The sequence below is a fragment of the Cariama cristata genome, unplaced genomic scaffold, assembly GCF_000690535.1.
Source record: "Cariama cristata isolate BGI_N322 unplaced genomic scaffold, ASM69053v1 scaffold8672, whole genome shotgun sequence".
NCBI lineage: Eukaryota > Metazoa > Chordata > Aves > Cariamiformes > Cariamidae > Cariama > Cariama cristata.
The window spans coordinates 23,900-47,714 of NW_009605446.1; the positions used below are offsets into that span (position 1 = coordinate 23,900).

The 23,815-nt window shown below is 37.3% G+C and overlaps 1 protein-coding gene across 1 annotated transcript in view; it reads right to left on the reverse strand.

Moving 5' to 3' along the window:
- Positions 1-23,419, reverse strand: part of PTPN21 (protein tyrosine phosphatase, non-receptor type 21) — a 27,548-nt gene extending 4,129 nt beyond the window's left edge. The window contains exons 1-14 of the mRNA XM_009695953.1: positions 23,345-23,419; positions 21,520-21,696; positions 18,563-18,653; positions 16,003-16,070; positions 15,514-15,584; positions 14,099-14,186; positions 13,812-13,900; positions 11,882-11,969; positions 11,108-11,187; positions 9,833-9,934; positions 9,108-9,168; positions 8,482-8,566; positions 4,822-6,287; positions 2,378-2,515 (exon numbers count right to left, since the gene is read on the reverse strand). Of these exons, the coding sequence (XP_009694255.1) occupies positions 2,378-2,515; positions 4,822-6,287; positions 8,482-8,566; positions 9,108-9,168; positions 9,833-9,934; positions 11,108-11,187; positions 11,882-11,969; positions 13,812-13,900; positions 14,099-14,186; positions 15,514-15,584; positions 16,003-16,070; positions 18,563-18,653; positions 21,520-21,696; positions 23,345-23,419 (2,679 nt within the window). The remainder of the gene's footprint in view (positions 1-2,377; positions 2,516-4,821; positions 6,288-8,481; positions 8,567-9,107; positions 9,169-9,832; positions 9,935-11,107; positions 11,188-11,881; positions 11,970-13,811; positions 13,901-14,098; positions 14,187-15,513; positions 15,585-16,002; positions 16,071-18,562; positions 18,654-21,519; positions 21,697-23,344) is intronic.
- Between the last annotated feature and the right edge of the window lie 396 nt (positions 23,420-23,815).

Consider the following 23,815-nt stretch of genomic DNA (forward strand, 5'->3'; position numbering starts at 1 on the left):
GTGAAAATTAAGAAGTCTGTTATACTTCATTAGGTCACACAGACTGTGGATACCACTGGTGAAAGAAAAATTACTTCATAGTTTTTATAAAGACAACCCAGTTGGGCAAAGAAATATCTAGTCAAACCAGATAGGTATGCTATACTACAAACTGCCTCAAATACCTTTGAACAAGAAATACTCATTAATCCTTCTGCTCAATATAGCATGTTAGATTACATCATTTGAAAAGGTCTCCTTTAACCTTGTAATGCAAAAAAAAAAATAAATAATTGAGCCAACATTGTCATTTGGATGGAAAAAAACTCTAAAAATGTAAAACAAAACACTTGCCTCAGTCAATGAGGTAGTAATTCACTACCAATATTCCACATTTTCTTAGGCTGAATATACTGAACTGCATACAGCAGCAAAGCCTTCTTAGAACCTCTCCCTGCAGCTGAGGGATAAACCCAGGATTTTTTCTACTACTATAATTCAATCTGTTTTATTTAATAAGCTGCGCCCCCCCCCCCACACCACACACTACCTCAATAAGGTGCCCCCCCCCCCCCCTTTATTCTTTTGAAAGCAAGTTCTTTCTAAATCATAAGACGCTTCTGGAATTTCAGCATCTCTTTGCCAACAATAATTACAGGAAAAATATGTAAGATTTCAGCCAGAAAATTTCATCTATGTCACATGTCCCCAGCCTCTCACAGCAACTGCTCTACAGTATCAGGTCAGACAAGTATCTTGTATCAAATAACCGTAAAGCCAAATGTTGCAGAGGAAGGCGTAAAACTTCAATCATGTGCAATTTGCACATCAATACATCATCTGTACAAACTCCTTTATCATCTTTAGGCTAAATTCCCTCATTTAAACTGATAATAACATGAAGCTGAGCAATGAAACAGGCATTGAATCAACTTTAAAGTTGTCTTCCAAAATATCTGCAGTCTAGACTTCCTTTCATGTCACATGTCTGCTTTGCATTGCCTCTTCTCAACTGTTTTAGGAATTACTCCCATTTCATGTTATCTATGCTGCGTCTGCATGACTGCCTGAAGAGAAAGTGTAGTGACATGCCATTTTCCTAACTTGACTTTATGGATTCTTCTTTTACCTCAACACTTTGGGCAGAGCTAGCTGAATAATAATAAGGTTGAATTTAATAAATGTCAATCCAGGAAGAGATGATGGTTGTAAGTAAGAGGAAATAACCAACACAGGTACTAAATACAGAACTGTATCTCAGTAACATAATGTTAATTTTTGTCCTTTAGCATCTTTAAAGAGTGCATATATAGTTCAAAAAGAACTTAAGCTGTGCTGAAATGGAACAGTCAAATCTCCCTCCCATGGATCTCACTCCAAGCTTTCAAACTCCAAGACTAATTTCTACCATGTGACTTGCAATTAATTGGCCTGTTCCTTAAAATTACAGCTGGTGAGAGCAGGACTGTTCCTTCAGGTTCTAATCCCTGCCCAGTGACTGTCAACAAATTGAGCTAGAGGGGGTCTGCAGCTGAGGGTGCCCAACCATGCTCAGAAACAGATTCCGTAGACACCACTGGTCACAGAATATATAATAATCACCGTAGACCTTGGTGTATCTAATTGCTCCCTGGTCAGATGTATGGTGACAGTACTGTTCTACATAGTCTTTCACAGGCTGGATATTGACTGTATTTCACTTTCCTGCACCTATTTAATGATATATGAGGCAGGCTGAAGTATATTTACTGACATTGTTTACCCTGACACAAGGAGATGGAGTTTTATATTTCTCAAAGAATGATCTTCAAATCCTAGAACCTGATGTCCTCTCAGTGACCTGAGATCTTTTACTGAATTTAAAATTTCTGCAGATCACAGAAGTTCCATCTATATTTTCAGGGATTCACCTGAGAAAAACAGATAAATACAATCTACACAAGCTGTACTCTGGGGATGCAATTTAACCTCAAAATTTATTGTAAAAATTGTATGAATTACTAATAATTACAACTAAGTTCAATCTCACACTCAGAATTCTAGTTTCATATGTTTTCAGCCTGCAAAACTCCAAAATTAAGAGAGAAAACAGAAAGACTTGGCACAGATATGTATCAATAGATACTAGTTAATTTGCTTCCTACCCGTTCAAAGGGTAAACTACAATCTGAATCACTGTCACCTTAAATCTTAAAGAAAAATCTGAGTTATACCCAATACTTCTAGCAATGACTTATCATCAGAAGTCTCATTCTTCATTTTGTTTCTATTCTTGGTATTTGAGTTGCTTTGAATCTGAATCATTTTGAAGTCAATACAAAGCACCATTCACATGCATTTCATTTTGAAAAATCATTAGTGTAAAAGAGAAATCAAGCATTAAAAAACTTCAACATACCCGTTCATCATTTGTTGCTCTTGTTGATTCTTCCTTCCCCTCATCTGGCAGAGGCATTCTAGTCAAAGCTAGTCCATTCAGGGCAGCTAGCTTTAGAGGCCCTATTTTTTTTGCATCATTTTTATTCTTTTTCATACCCTGCAAAACAAAAGGTAAAACTTGCAAATATTCTTAAATATCTGAAGAACTTACAAAGCAGAAATCAGATAAGCTCAATTAAGCAAAGGATACTTCTTTGAACCCTTCTGCAAACAGCTCTGACCTTTTTTTTTTTTTTTTGATAAGCACTGCAGTGAGAGATTAGGGTGGTGGGACTACATTCCTCCAAGGACACAACACAAGTCTGTCTTCATTCCAGATAGGTTAGTGAAACTGCATGAGAATGACAAATATTGTTCCCTACAAAGCTCACAACTGAGGGTGTGAGGTGACAACTCTGGATAATTAACATTCTTGGACAGAATTGAAATCACTTTCCAATGCCAAAAATACATTAAAATGATTCTTTAATAGACTATTCAGTTTGCAGGCAGTTTTCTTCCCTACAAGTGGGCATAACAATAAGCAGATACCTTTAAGATATTTGGATATAGTTAAATGTTTCAATAAGTTTGAAACAAACTGCGCATACAAAATGGAAACACAGAACTGCAGACAGATCTGAGCCCTGAACCAAGACATGAATCTCAACTATTGAAGTTACTATTTATTATTTGAGAAAAATACAAAAGGGGGATTTTTATGAAAGAATAAATTCAAATGATTCTTTAAAAAAGTGTAAGACTAAACTTCATCATTTCTGCAGTTCCTAAGTTTGATTATTAACAAAAATACACTGAAAATGTCAGTGTACATGCTGCTTGAATGATAATCAATGCTTTCAAAAGCCAAATGATAGTGAGGAATAGGAAGACAAAGCTAAGAGGATGAGACAACATTTAAAAGTGAAGTGAACACAAACACAACAGTAAGAGTTCACTGAAAGGCAAAATGTGCAAACAACCAGGACATTCATCTCAATATTGGATACAGAAAGGTAATATTCTCTACTATGCAATGGCACTCTTAAATGTTACTGAACTAGAAAGTATTTTACTGAACACTTCCAGTGAAAAAGTTTTAGTATCAATTTCATTTCAAAGATTAACTTGAACATTTACATAGCTATCAGAAGGAAAAGGCAGGGTATGATTTTAGTAGACACATCAGTGTCTGAAAATGTATCTTTTGAAGAACAAAGTACTAAGTGACTATCTAAATGTGAACACAAGGAGAAAGGTATCATCTTTTTTTCCTACATCCACGTAACAAACAGGAGGAAGGAGATTTAGAAAAACATACATAATTATAGAATTAACTGAAGCTGACGAAGGTTCATTTTATTATGTTCAGTCCATGAATAGCAAGTCTGGCAGACAAAAAACTGTGAGAGCAGTAGTTATTTAAATACATAGCTTTTGCACAGGTTAGCTTTTGCAGCATCATCTGTAAGAGTTACAACAGCAGTAAAAGTTATATGGTAGTTCCACAGTAGTCCAGTTTGTGCGGAAAACTATTTGACACTAACTCAGGCAGGCAAAGTTAACAACAATCGATTTTAAAAGGCAAAATAATAATTAAAATGGTCTTCCTCCATTAGTACATGAAAGATGCCACAGACTACAAAAAAACTGAACAAAAGTTTTAAGCAAAATAAGTAGTGAGGACTGCCAGTGAAACTGTACAGTCCCACACAGACCTTGATGTTTCTAGGAGGTGAGAATTACAGGGAAGGTGAAACTTTCAGTTGTTCACTATTTACGGCTTCCTAAGTTGGAGCACGAGAAAGAGACATGGCAAGCAAGAAATACCTTTAGTGAGGTAAAAACAGCATGAAGAGAAGGCAAAAGGGAAAGGATATGAAAAGGGGAAGGGATGGAGAAAAGAAGAGAATGCAAGGAAATAATTTATTGCCTAACGCGTCAAGTCCCCCTCCGAGGTCAGAAGAAGAAAGCAAACGAATCAAAAAAAGTAAACATTCAGCTACATTCAATTTTTCAGTGAGAGAAAGATTAGAAAGCTGGTAGTGGAATGGAAAGAGTTGTTTCTGTTCCAGATAAGGATAGGTAGGGGAGAATTTGGGATCTAAATCTGACTTTAAATTAGCTCATTCTACAGTTGCTAGCCAGGTTAGGTGTATTAGATGGATGGAGGTTGCACACCTGGATTTATGTGGGAAGACTACACAAACAGAACTCAGACATGGCAGAGAAGGGAATAAAAGATAGCTGAGCAAAGTTAATCAGGGAAAAACAGAAAAATAAAGGTCAAGCTTAAGGTAGCTTTTAATTCACATGTTTTAACAGCATCTCGGGTCGATTAAAAAAACCCCAAACCTCAAACAAAAACCCCACACAACTCCCACTACAGAACAACATGAAATAAGAGGAATAGTATCCACTTACACCTAGCGGGGGAAGGCCTTCCACAATATTCTTCTTCCCAGAGAAAAGATCGGACACGGGTCTCTTCTTTACCGAATCTTTCCTTACTCTGTATCTCCCTGATGTTGTAAGATCAGATTCCGACATAGATGGAGTAAGCAGTCCTTCCCCTCTTCTCTGTACCTGGCTTTCTACTAGTAAATGAACGGGGCTCATATCTTTCATTCTCTTTTCTGTCTCTGTAATATGTAATTTAGGCTCAAGAATATGCAAAGGGCCAGCAGATGAAGCAACAGAGCTATAAGGGTAGCTCAGTACTGAATCATGAGAATAACCACCCATAACGGATGAAAGTTGGGTTTGATCTTCAGGGAGAGGCGAAAGACTTGTACTAGCCTTGTTTTCTTCTTCAAATTCTTCTTCTTCCTCACTACTGTGAATCAGCATAGTGGCATCTGAAAGGGTTTTCTTATGATCACAGTTCACACTTTCTTCTTGCCCGCTTTCTTTTTGCTTTGTTCTCTCCATCAGATTGTTGGGCTGTGACCCTTCTGAGATAACTCTTGGAAGAGCCACATCTGCTGCAGAAGCTGACATGGTCCTCTCTTTAATTCTTATTCCTTCAAAGCTGGGAGTCAAGCCTGCTATTTCAATACTGTTCCTTTTCTGCAGCTGAGCATGGCGTGCTGATGTTAGAGGTTCACTGACTTCCTGAAGAGAATGTGCCACAGGCAGGCTGTCTTCCTGAAATGTCTGGACAGAATGGTGTACTCGCCTTGTGATAAGATCTGGATTGCTGCTGCTAATGTAGATGTGTCGTGAAAGGTCTGGAGTACTATTTGCAGGTCTTGGGTATGGGTATGGGGGAGGTGGTCGATAGACTTGGGTCTTCATTATATTTGGTGCTGGATAGTCCTGAGCCTGGAGCTGCACATTTGTCAGCTCCGGCACACTGACTGCCCCAACAACTGGGCGCTTTTCAGCAGTATAGGGATAGGGGGATTGGCTATGAAAACTGTAGTTCAGGTTAAATGGATAATGGTTAGATTGTGGGGAAGCAAAGTGAGCATGTTCTCGTATTTCAGGTTGACTGTAAACTAAGGCATCAGGCCTGCTGTAAGCATATGAATTGCCAATGTTAAGATTTCTCATTGAATGACTCTGCCTATCTGTGTGCACCATTCCCCTGTTGAGCTGTCTCATTACAGTTTCATAGTCTGGTGTAGGGCGATAAGAAGGTGGTATTAGTGCACTATGTCTATGCGATGGGACATAATCTGTTCTGAGGACATCGCTTCCAGTAATGCTTGGGTTAGAGGACATGGGGGATGGCTGCAAGTAATGTTGTGGATTGTTCAGGGAGTTTGTGCTATGTGCACTATAGACACTACCATTGCGGATCCGACCACTGTAGTCGTGAGGGGCTCTATCCAAGCTAGTCTGAGAGTGACAGTAGTATCCATTCTGATTGCTCACAAAGAGGTTATCTGAAAGTAAAGTTTAAGAACGATCCTTATGTCCAAGACATCAAACAAAGATATCCTCTGTTAAGATGTAGCTAACCGATGTTTGAGATTTTCAGAATCTCAGTTATTCTTACGTATGTATTGAAATGAGAAGAAAAAAAAAAAAAAAAAACCACAACCCCAGCTTTTTTGTTGTTGTTGTTACCTAAGGTACATATACCAGAATAACCTATTATGTTCATTTAGATGATGAAAATTCCTGTTGGAAAATATTGTCTCAGTTTAAGAATGGCTATCTTCTGTTTAGGATAGGTTTGCTGTTTCAGTCCAGGTTAAACAAAACTCATATCAATCTTAAACAACACTAATGGAAAGAAAGAATGTCTATACCAGGGTTTGCACTAATCTAATTAGATCAGTTTAAACAGCAAGAAAGAAAAAAAAGCAAACAAAAAAGAACCAAACCCATAAAAATACCCCCACAACAACAAAACAAAAAACTTCTCATTCTTCTTCTCCCCCCTAGGACATAAATAGATATACTGCCACAATACCTTTTAAAAAAACCAAAACAAATAAAATTAACTTTTCTCCAGAAATTCTGGAGACAGTTTAAACCATCACCATGTAGTGTTTGCACATTGGGTACAGAAAATGGGGTGGGTAAAGAAAATAATCTAAAAGTTTATATATCTAATATACTTTTAATAATTTAACCATTACTTCATTGGATGTACAATTTGACAAGTTCCAGAAGAGAACAATGCAGTCATTGCTTTAGATGCCTTTCATGATTTACCTCTTCAGGTTCACCAAAATAAATGCCACACTTACGTTAATGAATTGCTGACAATCAAAAATTCTTTTGTTTGTGAAAAAATTGTTCAAAAATAGGACATGTGCAGTAGCAAGTATCCAGAAATAATTCCAACACTATATTGGAACAAATTCAGCTACATTCTGAATTTATATACCTGTGCCTTCATGAATACTTGTGTAACTCTATTTAGATAGAAAATGTGCTTCTTCCCTTACTAGTGAGTTGTTAAGAGTATTTTTTTAATCTAGCTGACTTGTAGGACTGGAAGGTCCCTATCAAAACTGAGGCAACTCTGCAAGAGATTAGATTAAGCCCTTCAAGGCAGCAACTTTGTTAATTAAAGACACAATGTGTAACAATCAAAAAAATGAGAGAAAGCAGCTATGTCTCCACTGTAAACCATTTGGATTAGGAGTATTCATTCCTTGAGAATTCTAATTAGGGTTTGCTTGGGTTTTTTTCTTTCCTTTTTTCAATCAAATGTATACCGATTCCACAACTTGCAGACCTCCTTAGCCTTTGAATTACCCACCACCTTGTAGTCCAGTGAACTGAGAGAAACTTGTCTCTTCCTGCACCTTGGGTTTAATATTTTTTTTAATATTTTAATTGTCTGAATTTTCTGGGGGCTCATTTACTCTTTGCAGCTATTAAGATCAATATTGACAAGGATATCACAATGCTATAATGTACCAGTTTGGTACATGAACCAAAAAAATGATGGTCAGCTTAAACTCACACAAGGGACCACCCATAGTCTATAGCTGCTGTATATGCTGTCATAACTAACTTTGCTCATATCCCATAGGAAAGGATATGGAGGAGGAGTGGCTGAGGAAACTGAGGTTGTTTAGCCTGCAGAAAAGGAGGCTGAGAGGAGACCTTATCACCCTCTACAACTACCTCAAAGGAGGTTGTAGCAAGGTGGGGGTTGATCTCTTCTCGCAAGTAATGAGTAATACAGTAAGAGGAAATGGCCTCAAGTTGGGCAAGGGGAGGTTTAGATTGGATATTAGGAAAAATTTCTTGACTGAAAGGCACAGGCTGCCCAGGGAAGTGGTTGAGTTGCCATCCCTGGAGGCATTTATAAGGCATGTAGATGTGGTGCTTAGCGACATGGTTTAGTGGCGGACTTGGCAATGCTAGGTTAACGGTTGGACTTGATGGTCTTAAAGGTCTTTTCCAACCTAAATAATTCTATGATTCTATGATTCTATTTCACATTAGCCTATATGCCTAGAGTAACAGCAAGCACTTCAAGGAGTGTTGTAGTACAAACCTACCCCATGTTCACCCTATGAATTTATTCAGCTCTAGCTAAAGTAGCTATAAATGCAAATTATAGCTTTCACATTCTAAAATTTTGTAGAGTGACATTGGATTTAATGAACTTACCTTGGGAGGATGCATATGGTTCAGTATAATGACCATTGTAATGCAGCTGAGGTGGTGGAGGCATCATATAAGGCTGAGGCTTGGGCTAAGAAAGGAAGCATCTTACTGTTAGTTAAAAACTCATTATATATTTTTAAAATAAGTAAAAAATGAAGATTTTTTTATATATATATATTTTTATATATATAATATGTAATGTATAATAAACACACACACAAAGCCTTAGTCTTAAACCATTTCTCTAAATCTGCAATGTAAGTTTCTCCTGTGAGGTCGTACAAGAAATAATTTTTTAAAAGAAGGAAACAAAACCAAAAGCACACACCAGCAACCCAAGATTGTATCTTGTCATCTGACATTTAGGAAAGTCTCCTAGATGAGTCTCCTGGAGACAGAGCAATCAAACTAAAAATAGAAGTGTTTAAAATACTTTTCATTGCAATTATTTTAATTCCATTATTCAGATATTACACAGTAGCTTTTTCTACAAGTCAGAAACAGTTTCTTACATATTAGACTCATCTTTTTCACTGCTCATTTTATTTCACTGAAGGAAACTAATGTCTGATTCAAAGTCCATATGAAATCCATAAAAAGACAAATATAAAACTATTTTATTTCCTTACCATAGACATCCTGGATGAAGACCTCCTTCTAACAGGATTCACTGTAATGGGCTGGGTTTGTCTACAGAACAAATTCTACAGTGAGAAATTATTCTTAATGACACCAAGACCTACTTCAAACCTTGGAAGTTTCTTCCAAGTTCAGTTAAAAATTACTACATTTCTTGGAGCCAGGCCCTGTGTTAAATAGTCCTCCCCAACAGCCTCAAAAGGAAAGAGCTCTGTGCATAAACCACCATTGCAGACTGCATGAGCAGAATCACAAAACCAGGATCGAAATACCTCAGTTATTTTTTTGCCTCAATTCTATGAAGCATAAAAAGGAGACATCCCTGAAGCATTGCAGCAGGGTAGAAAAAGCAGCTGAGTAACTGGGGACTAGTTCCAAATTTGAACCCCATATAAAATTTCATAAATGTCAGTTACCTGTTCTACAAGACCAGACAAAAAATTGTTTACAGAACATAATGTTACACGAACTGGAAAGCGTGATTATACTGCATAAACATTTGTGTGTTCTAACATTCAAGCTAACGGTAATAAATTTTCATAATTTGCTGGATTGCCTCCAGGATGTAAGGTTCAAAAACCTTAAGCTCCTTCCCCTCTCTCCCAACACCGCACCTGTACTCTGTATCTTGCAGCAAGACAGAAGTCAAAAGACAGAATAATAAAAATGCATGAACTGCTAGATTTCAGAAAAAAAGATGATTTTTTCAGCTCACCCTTTGGGAAGTGAAGGACGAGAAAGGATTGGAAAGCGTGGAAGGGAAAGAATGAGGGAAGATTTCTGAGACCCCTCCTCAGGTGGAGAGTCCAGGGAGTCTCTAAAGAAAAGGTATGTACAGATAAAGAAAAAAACCCTGAACTTAATACAGGCATGCGTAAAACAGTTTTCAGCAGTAGGACCAGATGACAGGGAATCTTTGAGTAGAGATAATCAGAAAAGTTTTTTTGAGGACTTCACCTATTAATAAAACCATGTTGTGGTGAATGGGTTAAAATAAGTAATCCTAGAGACTGACATTCAATACAGAACTATAGAAGTGACTTCAGATAGCAATGCACAAGTCCCACAAATGCACTACTTCTACCAATATTTCTTATCCCTCTCAAAAGGCAGCCAGGTTTACAAGCCTAGAGGTATGAGGACTACTCTATTCCAAATTAATCTTACTCTTCTAAAATAAATTAGCATTAAACACACTAGTGAGTCACCGGTGGTACAAAATATTCCATTATCTTTCCACTGGCCTCAGCAAATTTTGGACCAACCCCTTCATAGCTACCTTCTCATGTACAAAGAATAGGAATGGAACATTTGTGAATCATGCCTTTTTAGGACAGACTATTCACTGAGTCTAATTCTCTATTCTTTGACTGAAGTAAGTTAACTGAAGGAAAGCTGTACCAGTGGAGTAGCTCAAATTCCAGCCCTTGATTTACAAGTTGGAGACCAACCCACTTAAATTTAATTTGATGAATTGTATTAAATTTACTTTGCACTGGTGCTATTTGAGCCATACGGATTCCATGGATATCCAAAGGACCACATACCTCTCAACTGTCAATCCAGCACATTTCAGGAGTGCTTCACATACACTTCCCACCCTTTCAAAGGCCTCTAGAGTGTCCCTTTCAGAGCAGTTCACCCAAACCCAGGCCAAAATCCCAGTGATTCCAGTAGCTGACAAACATCACAGCAATAGTAGCCCCCAAAGCAACTCATCTCTCACAGCACTGAGATCCAGTAGCAGTGGCCAAACACTATTACTTTCGCTAACATTTCAGTGTTTCATATTGTACTATGTTATAAAGCAGAACATGTTTGAGAAATTGATTGTAAGTATTTTCTCAAAAAAGATTAAAGAAAAAACCCCAAGTCATTAATTACTACCATCAAAAAAGGACACTAAAGACATTGCAGAGGTTAAAAAATATTTCACTTCCCAATGGAAGCTTCAAGAGCATCAAGAGTTCTGCTAACATATTCTACTTACAGGCTGCATTTATTTAGTCTGTAAAATTTGTGTCTAGCCACACACATCCTCCACACATACTTTGCTGTTTCCATATCTTCCTGCCAAAAAAAAAAAAACAAAAACAAAATTTGTATATTAGGCCAAATATGCCATACCCTTCACTTGCTTCCAGACAAGCCACTGAAATTTTTAAGATTAAATTAGCATTGACCAATTTCATTCTAATATACCTTTATTACTGTTACCAGGTTTTCCCTAAAACTGTATTTTGCAGGCTTGAACATGCACTCTAGCCTAACAGTCTTATCAGATTTATGAAAGTTGAAAGCAGAAGCCTTTTGTTGAAGACACTCTTATCAGCTATAACATTAACACAATTTAGAGTATAAATGTATCATGCCATAAGATTGTCAACAGCTGCCTTCTTGACCAAGGCAACTGGTAGATGCTACATAAAATTAATTCTGCAAGGAACGCCGTGGCCCATTCCAGCAAAGCTCTAAGATCATGTTTATCTTTAAATGCCACTGATTTAAAAGTCAAAAAAACATGCTAGAAATTTTACTGGAATGGATGAAAATGTACTCAACATAAAAGGTCAGATTTTTAATGCCTTCCCGTACAAAGCTAGCCAGAGACAGTATTATTACTTTTAACTCACTCATGCAGTTCAAAGTTGCTAAATATGTAAAAAAACAGTTTTTATCCTTTGAGTTAAATTGTCAGTCTTAGTTCATGTTTTTATTTACTGATGCCTTAGTAGGGGGAAAAAAAAAGTAAATATCTACTCACAGTTTGAAATTGGATCGTCTCTTCTTTGTTTGCCAGCTCTAATGCGAAAAAGGATTTATTGTGGGACATGTTGGCAATATCATGCCACCTGCAGACAAAAGGGATAGAACATAACTGGCAAGCTCCAATTTTCAAACCACAGAAAACGCAACTGAAGAACAGAACCACCACCAAGAATACGAATAAAGAACTGAGGACAATTAAAAGTTCATCAATCTATCTGAACAAGTTGCAGACCATCACTTCACCATCACATCTCTCTTGCATATTGACTGATAAGAAGTTAGATTGCAAGAAATATAATACCATACATTTATTCAACTTCTTGTTAAATATAAATGTAGTTTGATCCATTAGTAATAAGTTAGTGTAAATAAAGCCTGTATCATTGATTTATTAAAAGAATATTCTGCAGTGCACAAACATAGGAAGAAAGCATGACCTACATACAGGACTCTTCCTAAAGGTATTTATATGATTTCCATTTTCATCATAAAGATGTGGCTGATAGTATTTTCTATAGCTACTCACTGTGATATGCATGAGGTAGAGAAACATTAGCATCTCCATTTTGATGTAGAACAAAGACCCCTCAAATTTAAGGTCTTGGTTCATAGGCATTATGGACGCAATTATGAAATTACTTGAACCAATATGAAGCATAACCTAGCCTTTCTAAATTGTACCAGTGGGTCATTTGTCTATGCTTTTTTGCCACCCAAATACCATGATATATCTATCTCCAGTAGAACTGCCTACAGTCATACAACAAGCAAGCAATAGACAGAAAACTGGGTCCTGAAATTGGAATATGAATACTTTCTGATGTTCTCCAATGTGCAACTTTTTTCTAACGTTTACACAGACTCTGCATCGACAATTCTTTGGGAAATTATGTGAAATGCATGGACAAAGCTTAATTCTCTCCCCCGTGTACTTGGAAAGTCAGACAGCAGAGCTGCTGTTGCTTCATTCTGCAAGAAAGCAGAGTAGGGCACTTCTACCACTGTACACAATTCAAAAGAACTTGGCATCAGCTGTTCTATCAGCTGCAGAGAGAGACATTTTTGTGAAGGACAGTTAATGGTACTGACTTTATAAATTCTGTTCAACAAAAAAGAAGCACAGTTGCTACTTTCTCTAACCCCAGAAATTCACCATGAGTTCCAATAACTGTTGGACCATAGGATTTCAAGATTCTGATCATATTCAGCCAAAAATTAAATTCTAGAAGATTAAAGTTTGCTAAGAATAAAGTCTTTCTTGCTCTAGTGATAACTACAGACTACTAAGATTCATTAAAAAAAAATAAAAATCTCAATCTGTATTTTTTTTAATTTATTCTAAATTCTGTCCAAAGATGCCCAAGCAACCCTTCTTGAAGTCAGTGGGAACAAGGCCATTTCACATGAAGACTGAATTTTAACTGTTAGGTAAGCTGCACACACACCTATGTCTACAGTTTAACTAACAGAACATCAAACAATAAACTAAAACAATGTATGAATCCAAAATAATAAAACAAATGTTACAATGTGACTCTAATTCTTTTATATACAACATATGAAAGGAACTCCTAGATAATTTTACAATTGAATATTTCTAAGTAAATTAATGTGCCCATCTCAGGACTTATGATGTTCCATGTGCAGAGAATTGCTCCTTTTTGACTCAATGTGTGTTTTGCAATGGAATTTATATTAAAAGCTCATCTCTCAGAATTAATCTGGTTTACAGAGATTAATCTTGCAGTCAATACATTGAAAAATTCCCATGGACTTCAGTATTCACTGTAGCATGATGACTACAAGACTGTTCACATTTATCAAATGAATAAATACACATCATATCTAAGAGTCATTCACGCTAGTAAGGAACACATAGAAAATGTGAATTGCACAAAGATATTTTAAGAAAAAACAATACTAACCTAAATACAACAGGAGGACGACCATTTTTGTGTTTCACAAAGATACCATCCAGACATGCTCCAATGAATATGTCACTTCCTTGGCTGTCCTGTAAGAAGTTGCAAAGAATTATGCAAATATGGAAAAAAGTCTTTGAAAATAAAATTACATGAGAAACAACTACTTTTACAATTCTGAGGAGAAAAGAGGTGGTATGGTTTTTGGTTTATATTTATTTTTGGCAGGAAATAACCATTTTTACATAGGGAAAAAAAGCAACTGAGACAAAGATCAAAGCCCTGTTTACCTTTGCAGGATAGGTCTCTTCACCATAGCCCTCCATTCTCTCTACTTCTTGCATATATAACATTTCCGCGTCAGGAGGAGTAAGGCCTCTGCAAATCAAAACAATAATCAGCTAGTATTGTCAATAAGAAAAAAATCAGCTTTGTTTTACTCTGACTGACACTGTCAAAGCTTGAAAAGCATCCCCAAGACATCCAGGCAGCCATTTAATCATGCTGTTTTCATATGTACCAATGGCTGAAATATTTGTCTCAGACTTTACACTTTGATTTTAGTAACTTCTTTCTCTCTGGCATCTCCAGGCATAAATGGCAACAAAGATCAGTTCAAATTATCATCTCTGCTAATGGCAGACAATTATCACATTCTTCTTCAAATCCATCATTGTCACCATATTTTTCTCATTTTATCAGAATGATTGTTCTGGCACACATGTTCAAGACCTGAATTTCTCCTATTGCAGTATACATGTTTAGGACCAATATGAAGTCTGATGTTTCACTCTTCAGGAAAGAGACTTTCATTTACTAAATGCTGACAGATTTTTATCTGTAATGGTTTGAAAACATGAGAAGGACAAGATCTGTAGGTAAAGGTAATACTTTTTTTAATTAGATCAACCAGCAGACAGTTTTCTCGCAGACTTGCAGTAGTGTCACAGGGATGAAAAGCTTGTGTTTACCTACCTACCTCAGCTGATCTCGTAAAAGACGTGATCTCTACCTGCAAAATCCTGTCATGCTCATTCTGATGTCTCTCAATGCTTTTTAGATCATCATCTCTGTTTCTCTGCTTTTTCCTAATGTCATGCAAGTTAAGTTTTCTTTGCGGAACCTTAACCATGCAATATTGTTATGAAAGCATTTCAAAGACAAATGGATTTGAAATTTTCAAACTGTTGTTTTAAAACAATACAGGAAAAAATAATCAGTATTACATATTCACAAACATTCTTCACTGATGAACTGACAGCAGAGAACTTAACTTTGCTTTGTCTCAGACTACTGCATCTCAGCTACCTGTTACTTAAAATCATAAGCATTCTGGCACAGTGACTGTCTCCACATTTCTGCTGCCCTCAGTATCTGCCAACGTTGTTTATAAAGAAACATCCTCATTGAGGCCACAACTTCATATAAACAAGTTTTAGAAACATTATACAGGTGAAGTCACACTATTTATTTGTGTCCTGTATAATTTTCAGGCAGAATCCTTTCATTTATTTTAACGGTCTTTCTGTTCTCTTTTCACTTTCATTCAGCAAAAATTCTTGTAATTTTAATACAGATGTATCAGTGAAAAACTCATTTAAATGGGAGGTGAAATTAGTCCAACTGTCTTCTGAGATTCCCAACTTCCTGAGCTACTGAAGCAATCACATCAAAATTAAGCAATAAAGAGTTTTAGAAATTTTACCTGTACTTCTGATGTAGCAAGGCAACTTTCTGTGTCGCTTCTTCCAATATTTTTTCTTCTTGCAGCCAACCCTTAAGGTAAGATAGCATTTACAGAAGGCAATACAAAAAATTCTACAAAATTAAACGGTTATAGTTTCTTTACACAGGCGAATCAACCATCCACTCTAGTCTTGGAGCCTAAATGCTGTAATATGCACATAAACAAAAACAAAAAGCACAAACACTGTTTTGAAGTGGTTTTACTCACTTTCACATCTCCACCTCAACCTTCTTTTCAGTGTAATATACAATAACGTTGACAAGATCTTGCAATATCTTTGCTCCTGTGTAATATAAGGTATCATATCTCACTCCAGTCTCAAAGAAAACCTTTACTGAATTTGACTAGGGAGCAGTAAGCTAGATGGATCATGGAGTCTTTAATAATGATTTGCATTTACAAATCTAAAGAAAGATTTAAATTTATCAATTTTAAGTAAGTACTTACCACTGGAAACAAAGCAAATCTTTGTAGAAACTCCTGAGATTCATATTGATCATAGTCTCCAAAATCAGCTAAAAAATAAAAAATTTCTTGGATTCAAACATTTGTAACAAAATGATTCGATACCCGATTAATTGCAGCAGGATCTCCAAGTAGCAAATCTCCATCCTATTGAACTACAATTTGATAGTAAAACAATGGAACAAACTAACCAGTAATGTTTATGAAGAGGAAAAGTAAAACCACATCCCATCCTTTTACCTTGTTCAGAAAATCTGATAACACTCCTTGTGGACAGGAAAGGAGAAGAAATTATAAATCAATCAGTGTTGCTCTACATTCCATAGTTTCTTGGGGTTTTATTTGTTTGGGTTTTTTAATCACAGAATGGTTGAGGTTGGAAGAGGCCTCTAGAGATCTAGCCCTGTGCAGGGTCAGTTACAGCAGACTGTCTGAGAGCCTTCCCCGACAAGTTTTGAATATAGGGGATGGAGACTTTACAACTTCTCTGGGCAACTTGTTCCAGTGTCTCACCACTCTCACAACAGAAAACTTTTATTATGTTTAGATGAAATTTCCTGTATTTCAATTTGTGCCCATTGCCTAAGAGTCTGGCTCCATCTTCTTTACTCCCTCCTGTCAGATACTTAATTACTTGCAGTATAGCACCAGCAGACTGCTCCAACTTGCAGCTGGACTCAAACACTGCTCGGAGCAGCTGGAGCACCCTTCCGCTCTCAAGCCTTCTTCAGCTCCCTGCACCCAGACATGCAGAAAGTGGGACCTAGAAGCCTTCCCAAACTCAGGGGCATGTTCAGAAGGGACTTAATAACAGTTTTGATTTTACGCCATGCCAAAGGGCATCCCAACGAATTTGCCTCTTTTTCTGTTTCCAGGAAAAAACTAGCTAGTGTTTCAAAGAAGAGAAATAGAACAGCCTAAATTGGAAAATTTATGTGCCAGTCTCACAGGAGAAACTGTGGAACAGCAGTCTGTACGGAACGGCTGCTCCCAAAAATATAAACACAATCCCCAAGTACACAGATTGTATTTATATTACCACAGATTCTCATCCATAATAGTACAGTTTTAGAGACATTTAGGAATCAAATTTATATCAAGCATTAACAGTTAATGTGCAAGTTATTTATGATGAAAGGGGATAACTTGTGACACGCTACATCAACACAGCGCTTGACATAAAGCAGTGTTTAGAATTAGCCTACTGTAATTATTTCAAATACAGATCATTCTTGAAACCAGTTCACTCGAAACAGCAAACAACTGCTTCTGTTCGTTCACCAGCTAAAATTAACTAACCTACCTGGTATAAGCTACTGAAGTCATTGGAGCACATTAATTTAGAACCTGCTTTTTTTTTTTCTGAGTTGTTTTTTCACTGTGTTATCAACACATACAGTTTCTCTCTTATACAAAACTGAAAAATGAATGTGGAAGCTAAAAGGATAAATATTTTCCCTCTGGAAAGAGAATTATATTGAAAGATTTCTATAAACAACTCATTGAGCAGAGTGACATTTACACTGTCCAAAGATATGAAAATAACAAAGCAAGATTTTGTCAGTTGAAGACCGTTAAATCCTGGCTTGGATTAAACAGATTGACTGTTATATAAACAAGGGACTAATATAATTCACCCTACTCCACTGGTAACCACATTTTCAAAAAACATAATCATCATCTTTAATGTGATACTACCGATGCACATAATTTAAAAAAAGACCAAAAAATTAAGTTGTATGTTCTACCAATGATTTTAAGTCCCTTTCAATTTTGGCAGATAAACAATTGCTATTAGATATACTGGAGTGGCATTCACTGTGAAGCAATATACAAACACACTAAAAAAAGCTGTTGCCATTAAAAAATTTCATTTTGAGAGATTTAAGATCTAACAAGCATGTTAGCAGGGAACACCAGACATGATCAGTGCAGACAGACTTAGGACTGGTGGTTCTCTGGGGTATACTCTATCCCATCTGACCCATTCGGAAAAACAAAGCAGCCATTTTCATGTATGTATCACAGAAATGAGTCTTCAGGAGCAATTTGAAAATAGGAATTGTTAACAGTCTTGCATACTAACTTGAAATAATCTTAGGTGTTAGGATATTTGGGAGAAAAAGTGGAGATACAAGTACTACTCTACATTCAAATTTGCTTACTCATTAAAACACGTCTCTCTCTCTCTTGTTACTATGTCAGAGTAAAGAGCCTTCATTAACAGAAACAGATGAAAGGTCTGTCAATGTAAGCAGATGACTAAAGCCTTTGCCCCTGAAGGAACTCCAACGTCTAAATCAAACCCAGCTCCTGAAAATACATGTTAGATACCCAGGTACACCTCTGAGGACCAGCAATTTCAGGGCCACTGATCCCACTGTTCCCCCTCCTCAGCCCACATGATGAAGTTCTAAGGAGCAAGCCTTTCATAACTTACTGAATTGGGTCTTTGAGCGATAAATAGAAAACATGCAATAGAAAATATATCACCGAAGTTTTTAATGCAACATTAGCTAATTGGCACAAATGCCTTACTTACCCTGAACAGCTAAACCAGCCAGATGTATTGCTTGTTCCAATGTGCAAGGAATGTTGCCCTCCAAGATATCTTTCTTTAATTGCAAATAATACTGATACCTACATGGGAGAAAAAAGAAAAAGCTAACACGAGCTTCTTAATTTGAAGAGACTGCAGATGAATATGTCTGCATTTCCTATTCCTCTCTGCATTCCCCAGATTGTGTGGAGGGTAGTCTTCCTCATCATTCAGACCCACTATTTCATGGTCTTTGTTAACTCCTCCCTTAGCTTTCACATATCACTGCAGAATCAAATACTGTTACCTCTTAAAATAAAGAATCTCCATGATTTCTATTAGCATACCCCCATAAATTTTTTACTTTTACCTCTTCCTTCCTTAATATTCTTATTATCTCCTCTCTACAATGTTCAGTACACTGTATTGCTGCATTGTCTTCCAATACATTACCCTTGTACCTTCCTTCAATCACAAGTGACTTTCATTTCTGCGTTACAACTTCTGAGTACATTTTGTTCTCACTTTCAAGGCACCATTTTTTTTCCTTTAATCTGACCTTTGACTGGGACATCTCTTGTACATGCAACCACTACTAGCTGTACCATTTGTCCACACTCTGAACCACTATCCTCTTGAATTCTTCTGCCCCTTTCAGCCATTCATGAAACACCCTATCTTGAGCCCAAAACACCTCAAAACTCAAATATACCATTATAGCTACATAGACTTTGCCAAGAAGGATGTTTGTCTTTTAAGTCTAGTTTTAAAAGCTTCTTAACTTCCTCGTACTGTATGTTTTGAGGTGTTCAAAAAACGTTTATATGTGGTGCTTCAAGACATGGTCTAGTGGGTTTAGCGGGCATGGTGTCATTGGGTATATGGTTGGACTTGATGATCTTTGAGGTCTCTTCCAACCGTAATGATTCTATGATTCTATGTTAACTCCTGTGAAGTAAGGCTTTAAAACTGAGAACATGGAAGCATGTGCTGCAATTCATTCACTGATTAGAAAGGTCAGATAAACTCCACACAAATTTTCATCAGGCTAAAAGTTGGCTGTCTTCCTTCGCTATTTAACAGCCTGTTAAATACAGTGACATTTTATAAATATTGTTTAGACTCTTCTGAATCCTACTACAAAAAAGCAGTATACCATATGACAGTAGATAACATCCTTATACAACACACACGAGAACATCTGGGACTAAACCCAGGCCTTAAAAAAAAGGAAAGGAAAAAGCCACCACATATCAAGGCATTTGGGGAAATAAATCTTCCCAGTCAAGCAGTAGAACACAGCCTCTTTCCATAGAACTGCTATTAAAAGTATAAACATACAGATGAAGAATCTTGACACTACCTCATGACAGTACAAATACCATCTCTTTTGTCTAGGACATTTCCATTTCCTGGTATATATTAAACATGTAATTTGCTTAAATATGCTCAATCTTATTTATATTCAAAAGGCATGAAAAAACCCCACAGATTCCTGAAACTAATCCAGACTGTCACTATTGTACATCAAAGCAAGTACCATCCTCTAGGACTTGAGTATAAGGTTGGCGTATAAATTCCTGCTTTCTACATGGCAGTACACTGAAAAATTGCTGTTAAAGCTCCAGCACAAACATCATATTCTTTAAATAAATGCCAGATAAAAATATTCAAGGTTTTTCAGGCAATTTAGCTGTTCAATGCAACACTATGACATTTATCTTATTCTAATGCATGCTAATATACCAACAGGCACAGAATCTGAAACAAAGATTTATTAAAAAAAAAAAAATGCAAAAAGATCACTAGAATGACTTTTAAGTCAGTAAAATTGCTGAGAAAAAGCCCAAAACTTTCACAGTTTCCAGAAAGAAAATAATCTTCCAGAAATTACACATAAAACAAAAAATAAAGCTGCCAGGCATTGAGCAATACATTACACCACCAGTGTCTGCACGAAGAGGCTTATCTCCCTGAAAAGCTTTCATGCCACAATTTGTGGGAAAGGTCTCTGGCAAGGTATTTTAGCACCAGAGTATATAAAGACAGTTTAATGTAACTAGAGAATAAATTAAGCTGGACAGGACCTCTAAGTGATCATCTGGCTCAACTCACCACTCAAAGCAGGGTCAACTTGAAGTTACCAGCTTAAACACATTAATTAATGCAAGAACATATTTCTGAAATAACAAATGTATGTTTGTAATCCAGTTACTGGCTTTGTACTCATTTGACTGTTAAAAATAATAATTAAATCAGAACAACTATACACATTAAGACACTAGAAGCCAATGTATAGGCCCATAGGAATAACTGGCCAGTATATATGCTCAATTTTATTTTTCCCCTGTAGTCAGTACCATTTATGTAATGTTCCTCAAATTCACAGTAGAGGCGGATATATGATATCAAAGCTAACATTCATCTTTATTGCCCAGTGGTGTACACACACACACAAAAAAAAAATCACAAGCTGAAGTGAAGCCTGTAGTTTGCCAATGCATTGTACTGAAAGTACAGAAAGTATTGAAAGCAAAATAAAGGAAAGCATAGATCAATAAAATCTGCATGTCTTTGTGCAGGACGGACGTCCCTGAAAGCAACATTTCACTTTTCAAAACAAAAACCCAAAACAAAACAAAAAAGCAAACCCCCAAAAAAGGAGAGACAAGCATGAAGGGACTAAAACAATTAAAAGTCTGACCATGCAAGTATGCCTATGACTGAAAACAGGTTTGAACAGATTCCTAAGATCACCAAAAAGTTAGTTGTCTGCTTAGTTTATCACATATTTTAAATATTCAAAAGTGAAATAAATACACAGTTTGAACAGAAATTCTGCCTAAAGTAATAATTTCCATTTCTATAGAGGTGGTAGGGCAGAAAGCAGACAATTTTTAAATAAACCACACATTTCAGAATGCTGGAAGCAAAACGATAGACACATGTATGAATTTTACCTGGTAATCTCCTGCTGACTGCTGAAGCTGAGAAACAGTAGGCACATAGAACACTACTCCAAAATACACAGTTGGCTCCAAGGCATATTTGTCCAGCTGCTTTTTCAGAGGCTTGTCCAAATCTACCCATCTGCGCTGATTCTGCTTATTATAATACCACAGGCTAAAATATGTAATCTGAAAAAGAGGAATTTCAATTATGAAAAAAAGTTAATATTGCAATATTAGATAAAAAATACTGTATGAAAGTCTTGCTACTTAGAAATAAAGGTTTTAAAACACTGACTAAGGCTATAGGTTATTGAAAACTTTGAGAACTGGAGAGACATTTAATATCAAAAGCAGATATTACTTGCATATAAGCAATCCACATACATAAGGTCCCCCACCTGAAACATTACCAAATCTGCTCTTTATTTGCAAACAGTCCCTGACCCTGTTGTGGCAACTCACAGATGTTAGTAGTAAGCATCTATGTGTGACAGGAAAGCTAAGGGAAGTGAGGAAGGCAAATACAAAACTACATTGGACAGCAGGAGAGCAAAGTATGGGTTCTCTGGGGAACTGGCAGGCTCACATGGGATGCTGAAGGACAAAAGAACACAGGACAGCTGGTCAATCAAAGGCAAGCTCGTTAAAGCACATGAATGGGTCACAGCAACAAGCAATCTTGCCTGAGCAGGCAACTCCTGACCAAGCCAAAACACAAAATACAGTATGCACTGGAACAGATTGCCCCGAGAGGCCAAGGGATGTCCATTCCTGGAGTGTCAAAATCCCACTGGACAACATCTTGAGCAACACAATCTAACTTTGATTAGATCTCCTCTGAGAAGGAGTTTTGGACCAGAATGTTTTTCTATCATTCCATAATATAGTTCTAAATCCACATTGCAGAGATACTCATTCAAATTTAAATTTCTCCAGTATGTTCAAACTGATTAAAGTCTGCTCCTGAAGTACTTATTTCATTCAGTTCTGGACCAGCAAACAGATGTGAACTGGAAAAAATCATGTCATTATCACAGCAAAACTGGAAATCATAATTACAAGTTTTTTAATTGAGGGAGGGAAATCAGGGAATGCTACAATTTACCAGTTACATCTGTTGGTCTCATCTGGAAATTCTCAAAGTCCTTGCTACCTACACATTGTTATATGTAGAAATGGTAGAAATACCAACACCTTTAATCCAAAACTTTTCTTTATATATTTTCAGATGTTTTTAACTTATATAAAATAAAGCTGTTAAGGATGAAGTTTTATAAAATGAAGGACTATTCATCATAACAATTTTTTTCATATCAATTTCACATCAAAGTCTAATTTCTGGACTTGGAAAAATGTTCTACCTAGCAAACAAAGTATTTACTGTTGTTTTCTCAGAAGCGCTAGCATTTTGATGATTTGGGCACAGATTTGAAATTCACTGGGGAGCGACAGCTCGTACTGGAGAATAGCTGGTAGATCGCTGAAGTGATCAGCTCTGAGGCTCTTGTGGTACAGGGGGGGTTTCCTGAGCCAGGGAAACCCCAGGGGAGTGCAGAGACCCACCAGGAGCTGGCAGCTCTCACGAGAGCGGCTGACGAGCTGTGGGCCATGCCAGGAGCAATGGCGGCCACACCCCACTCCCACAAAGGGCAGCTCAAGGGAGCACGAGCGACCAGGATGGGCAAACAGGGCGTGGTGGGGCAGTTTGTGCGGGAGGACATCTCTTTGAAGGAGGGACATTCCACTGGCTGAGTGGAGAGACTTGAAGTCCACATAACCTAGCAACAGGGCACTGTTCTGTGGCCATCTGCACAGGTCGAGGCACTTATCCTACCTGACCCTCACAGCAGAATGGTGGGCACTCATTTGAGAGCAAAGGCTGAATCTCTGGCTTGGGGGTCTGCACCATCTACCCCAGCAGTGGCCGATGCCTCCACCCAGACGGAGCTGCTGAAGGGAGAGGCTGCAGCACAGACCTCAGACTGCAGGAAGTGCCTGCAGCTTTCACCTGCAACAGACAGGCCAGCAAGAGATGCCCAGAGCCTGGAGAGGGAACACAGGTCAGCAGGAGAGCACCTGAAGAGCACCACAACGGAATCCCAGCCACTCCAGCCAGTAAGTCCAGTTCATTGGTGACCCAACTTAAATGTCTCTATGAAAATGCTCATAGCACGGGGAACAAAAAAGAGGAGCTGGAGACGTGCGCACACCTGCAGGGCTATGATCTTATTGGCATCACAGAGACATGGTGGAATGGCTGCTATGACTGGAGTGTTGGAATGGAAGGGTACAGGCTCTTTTGGAA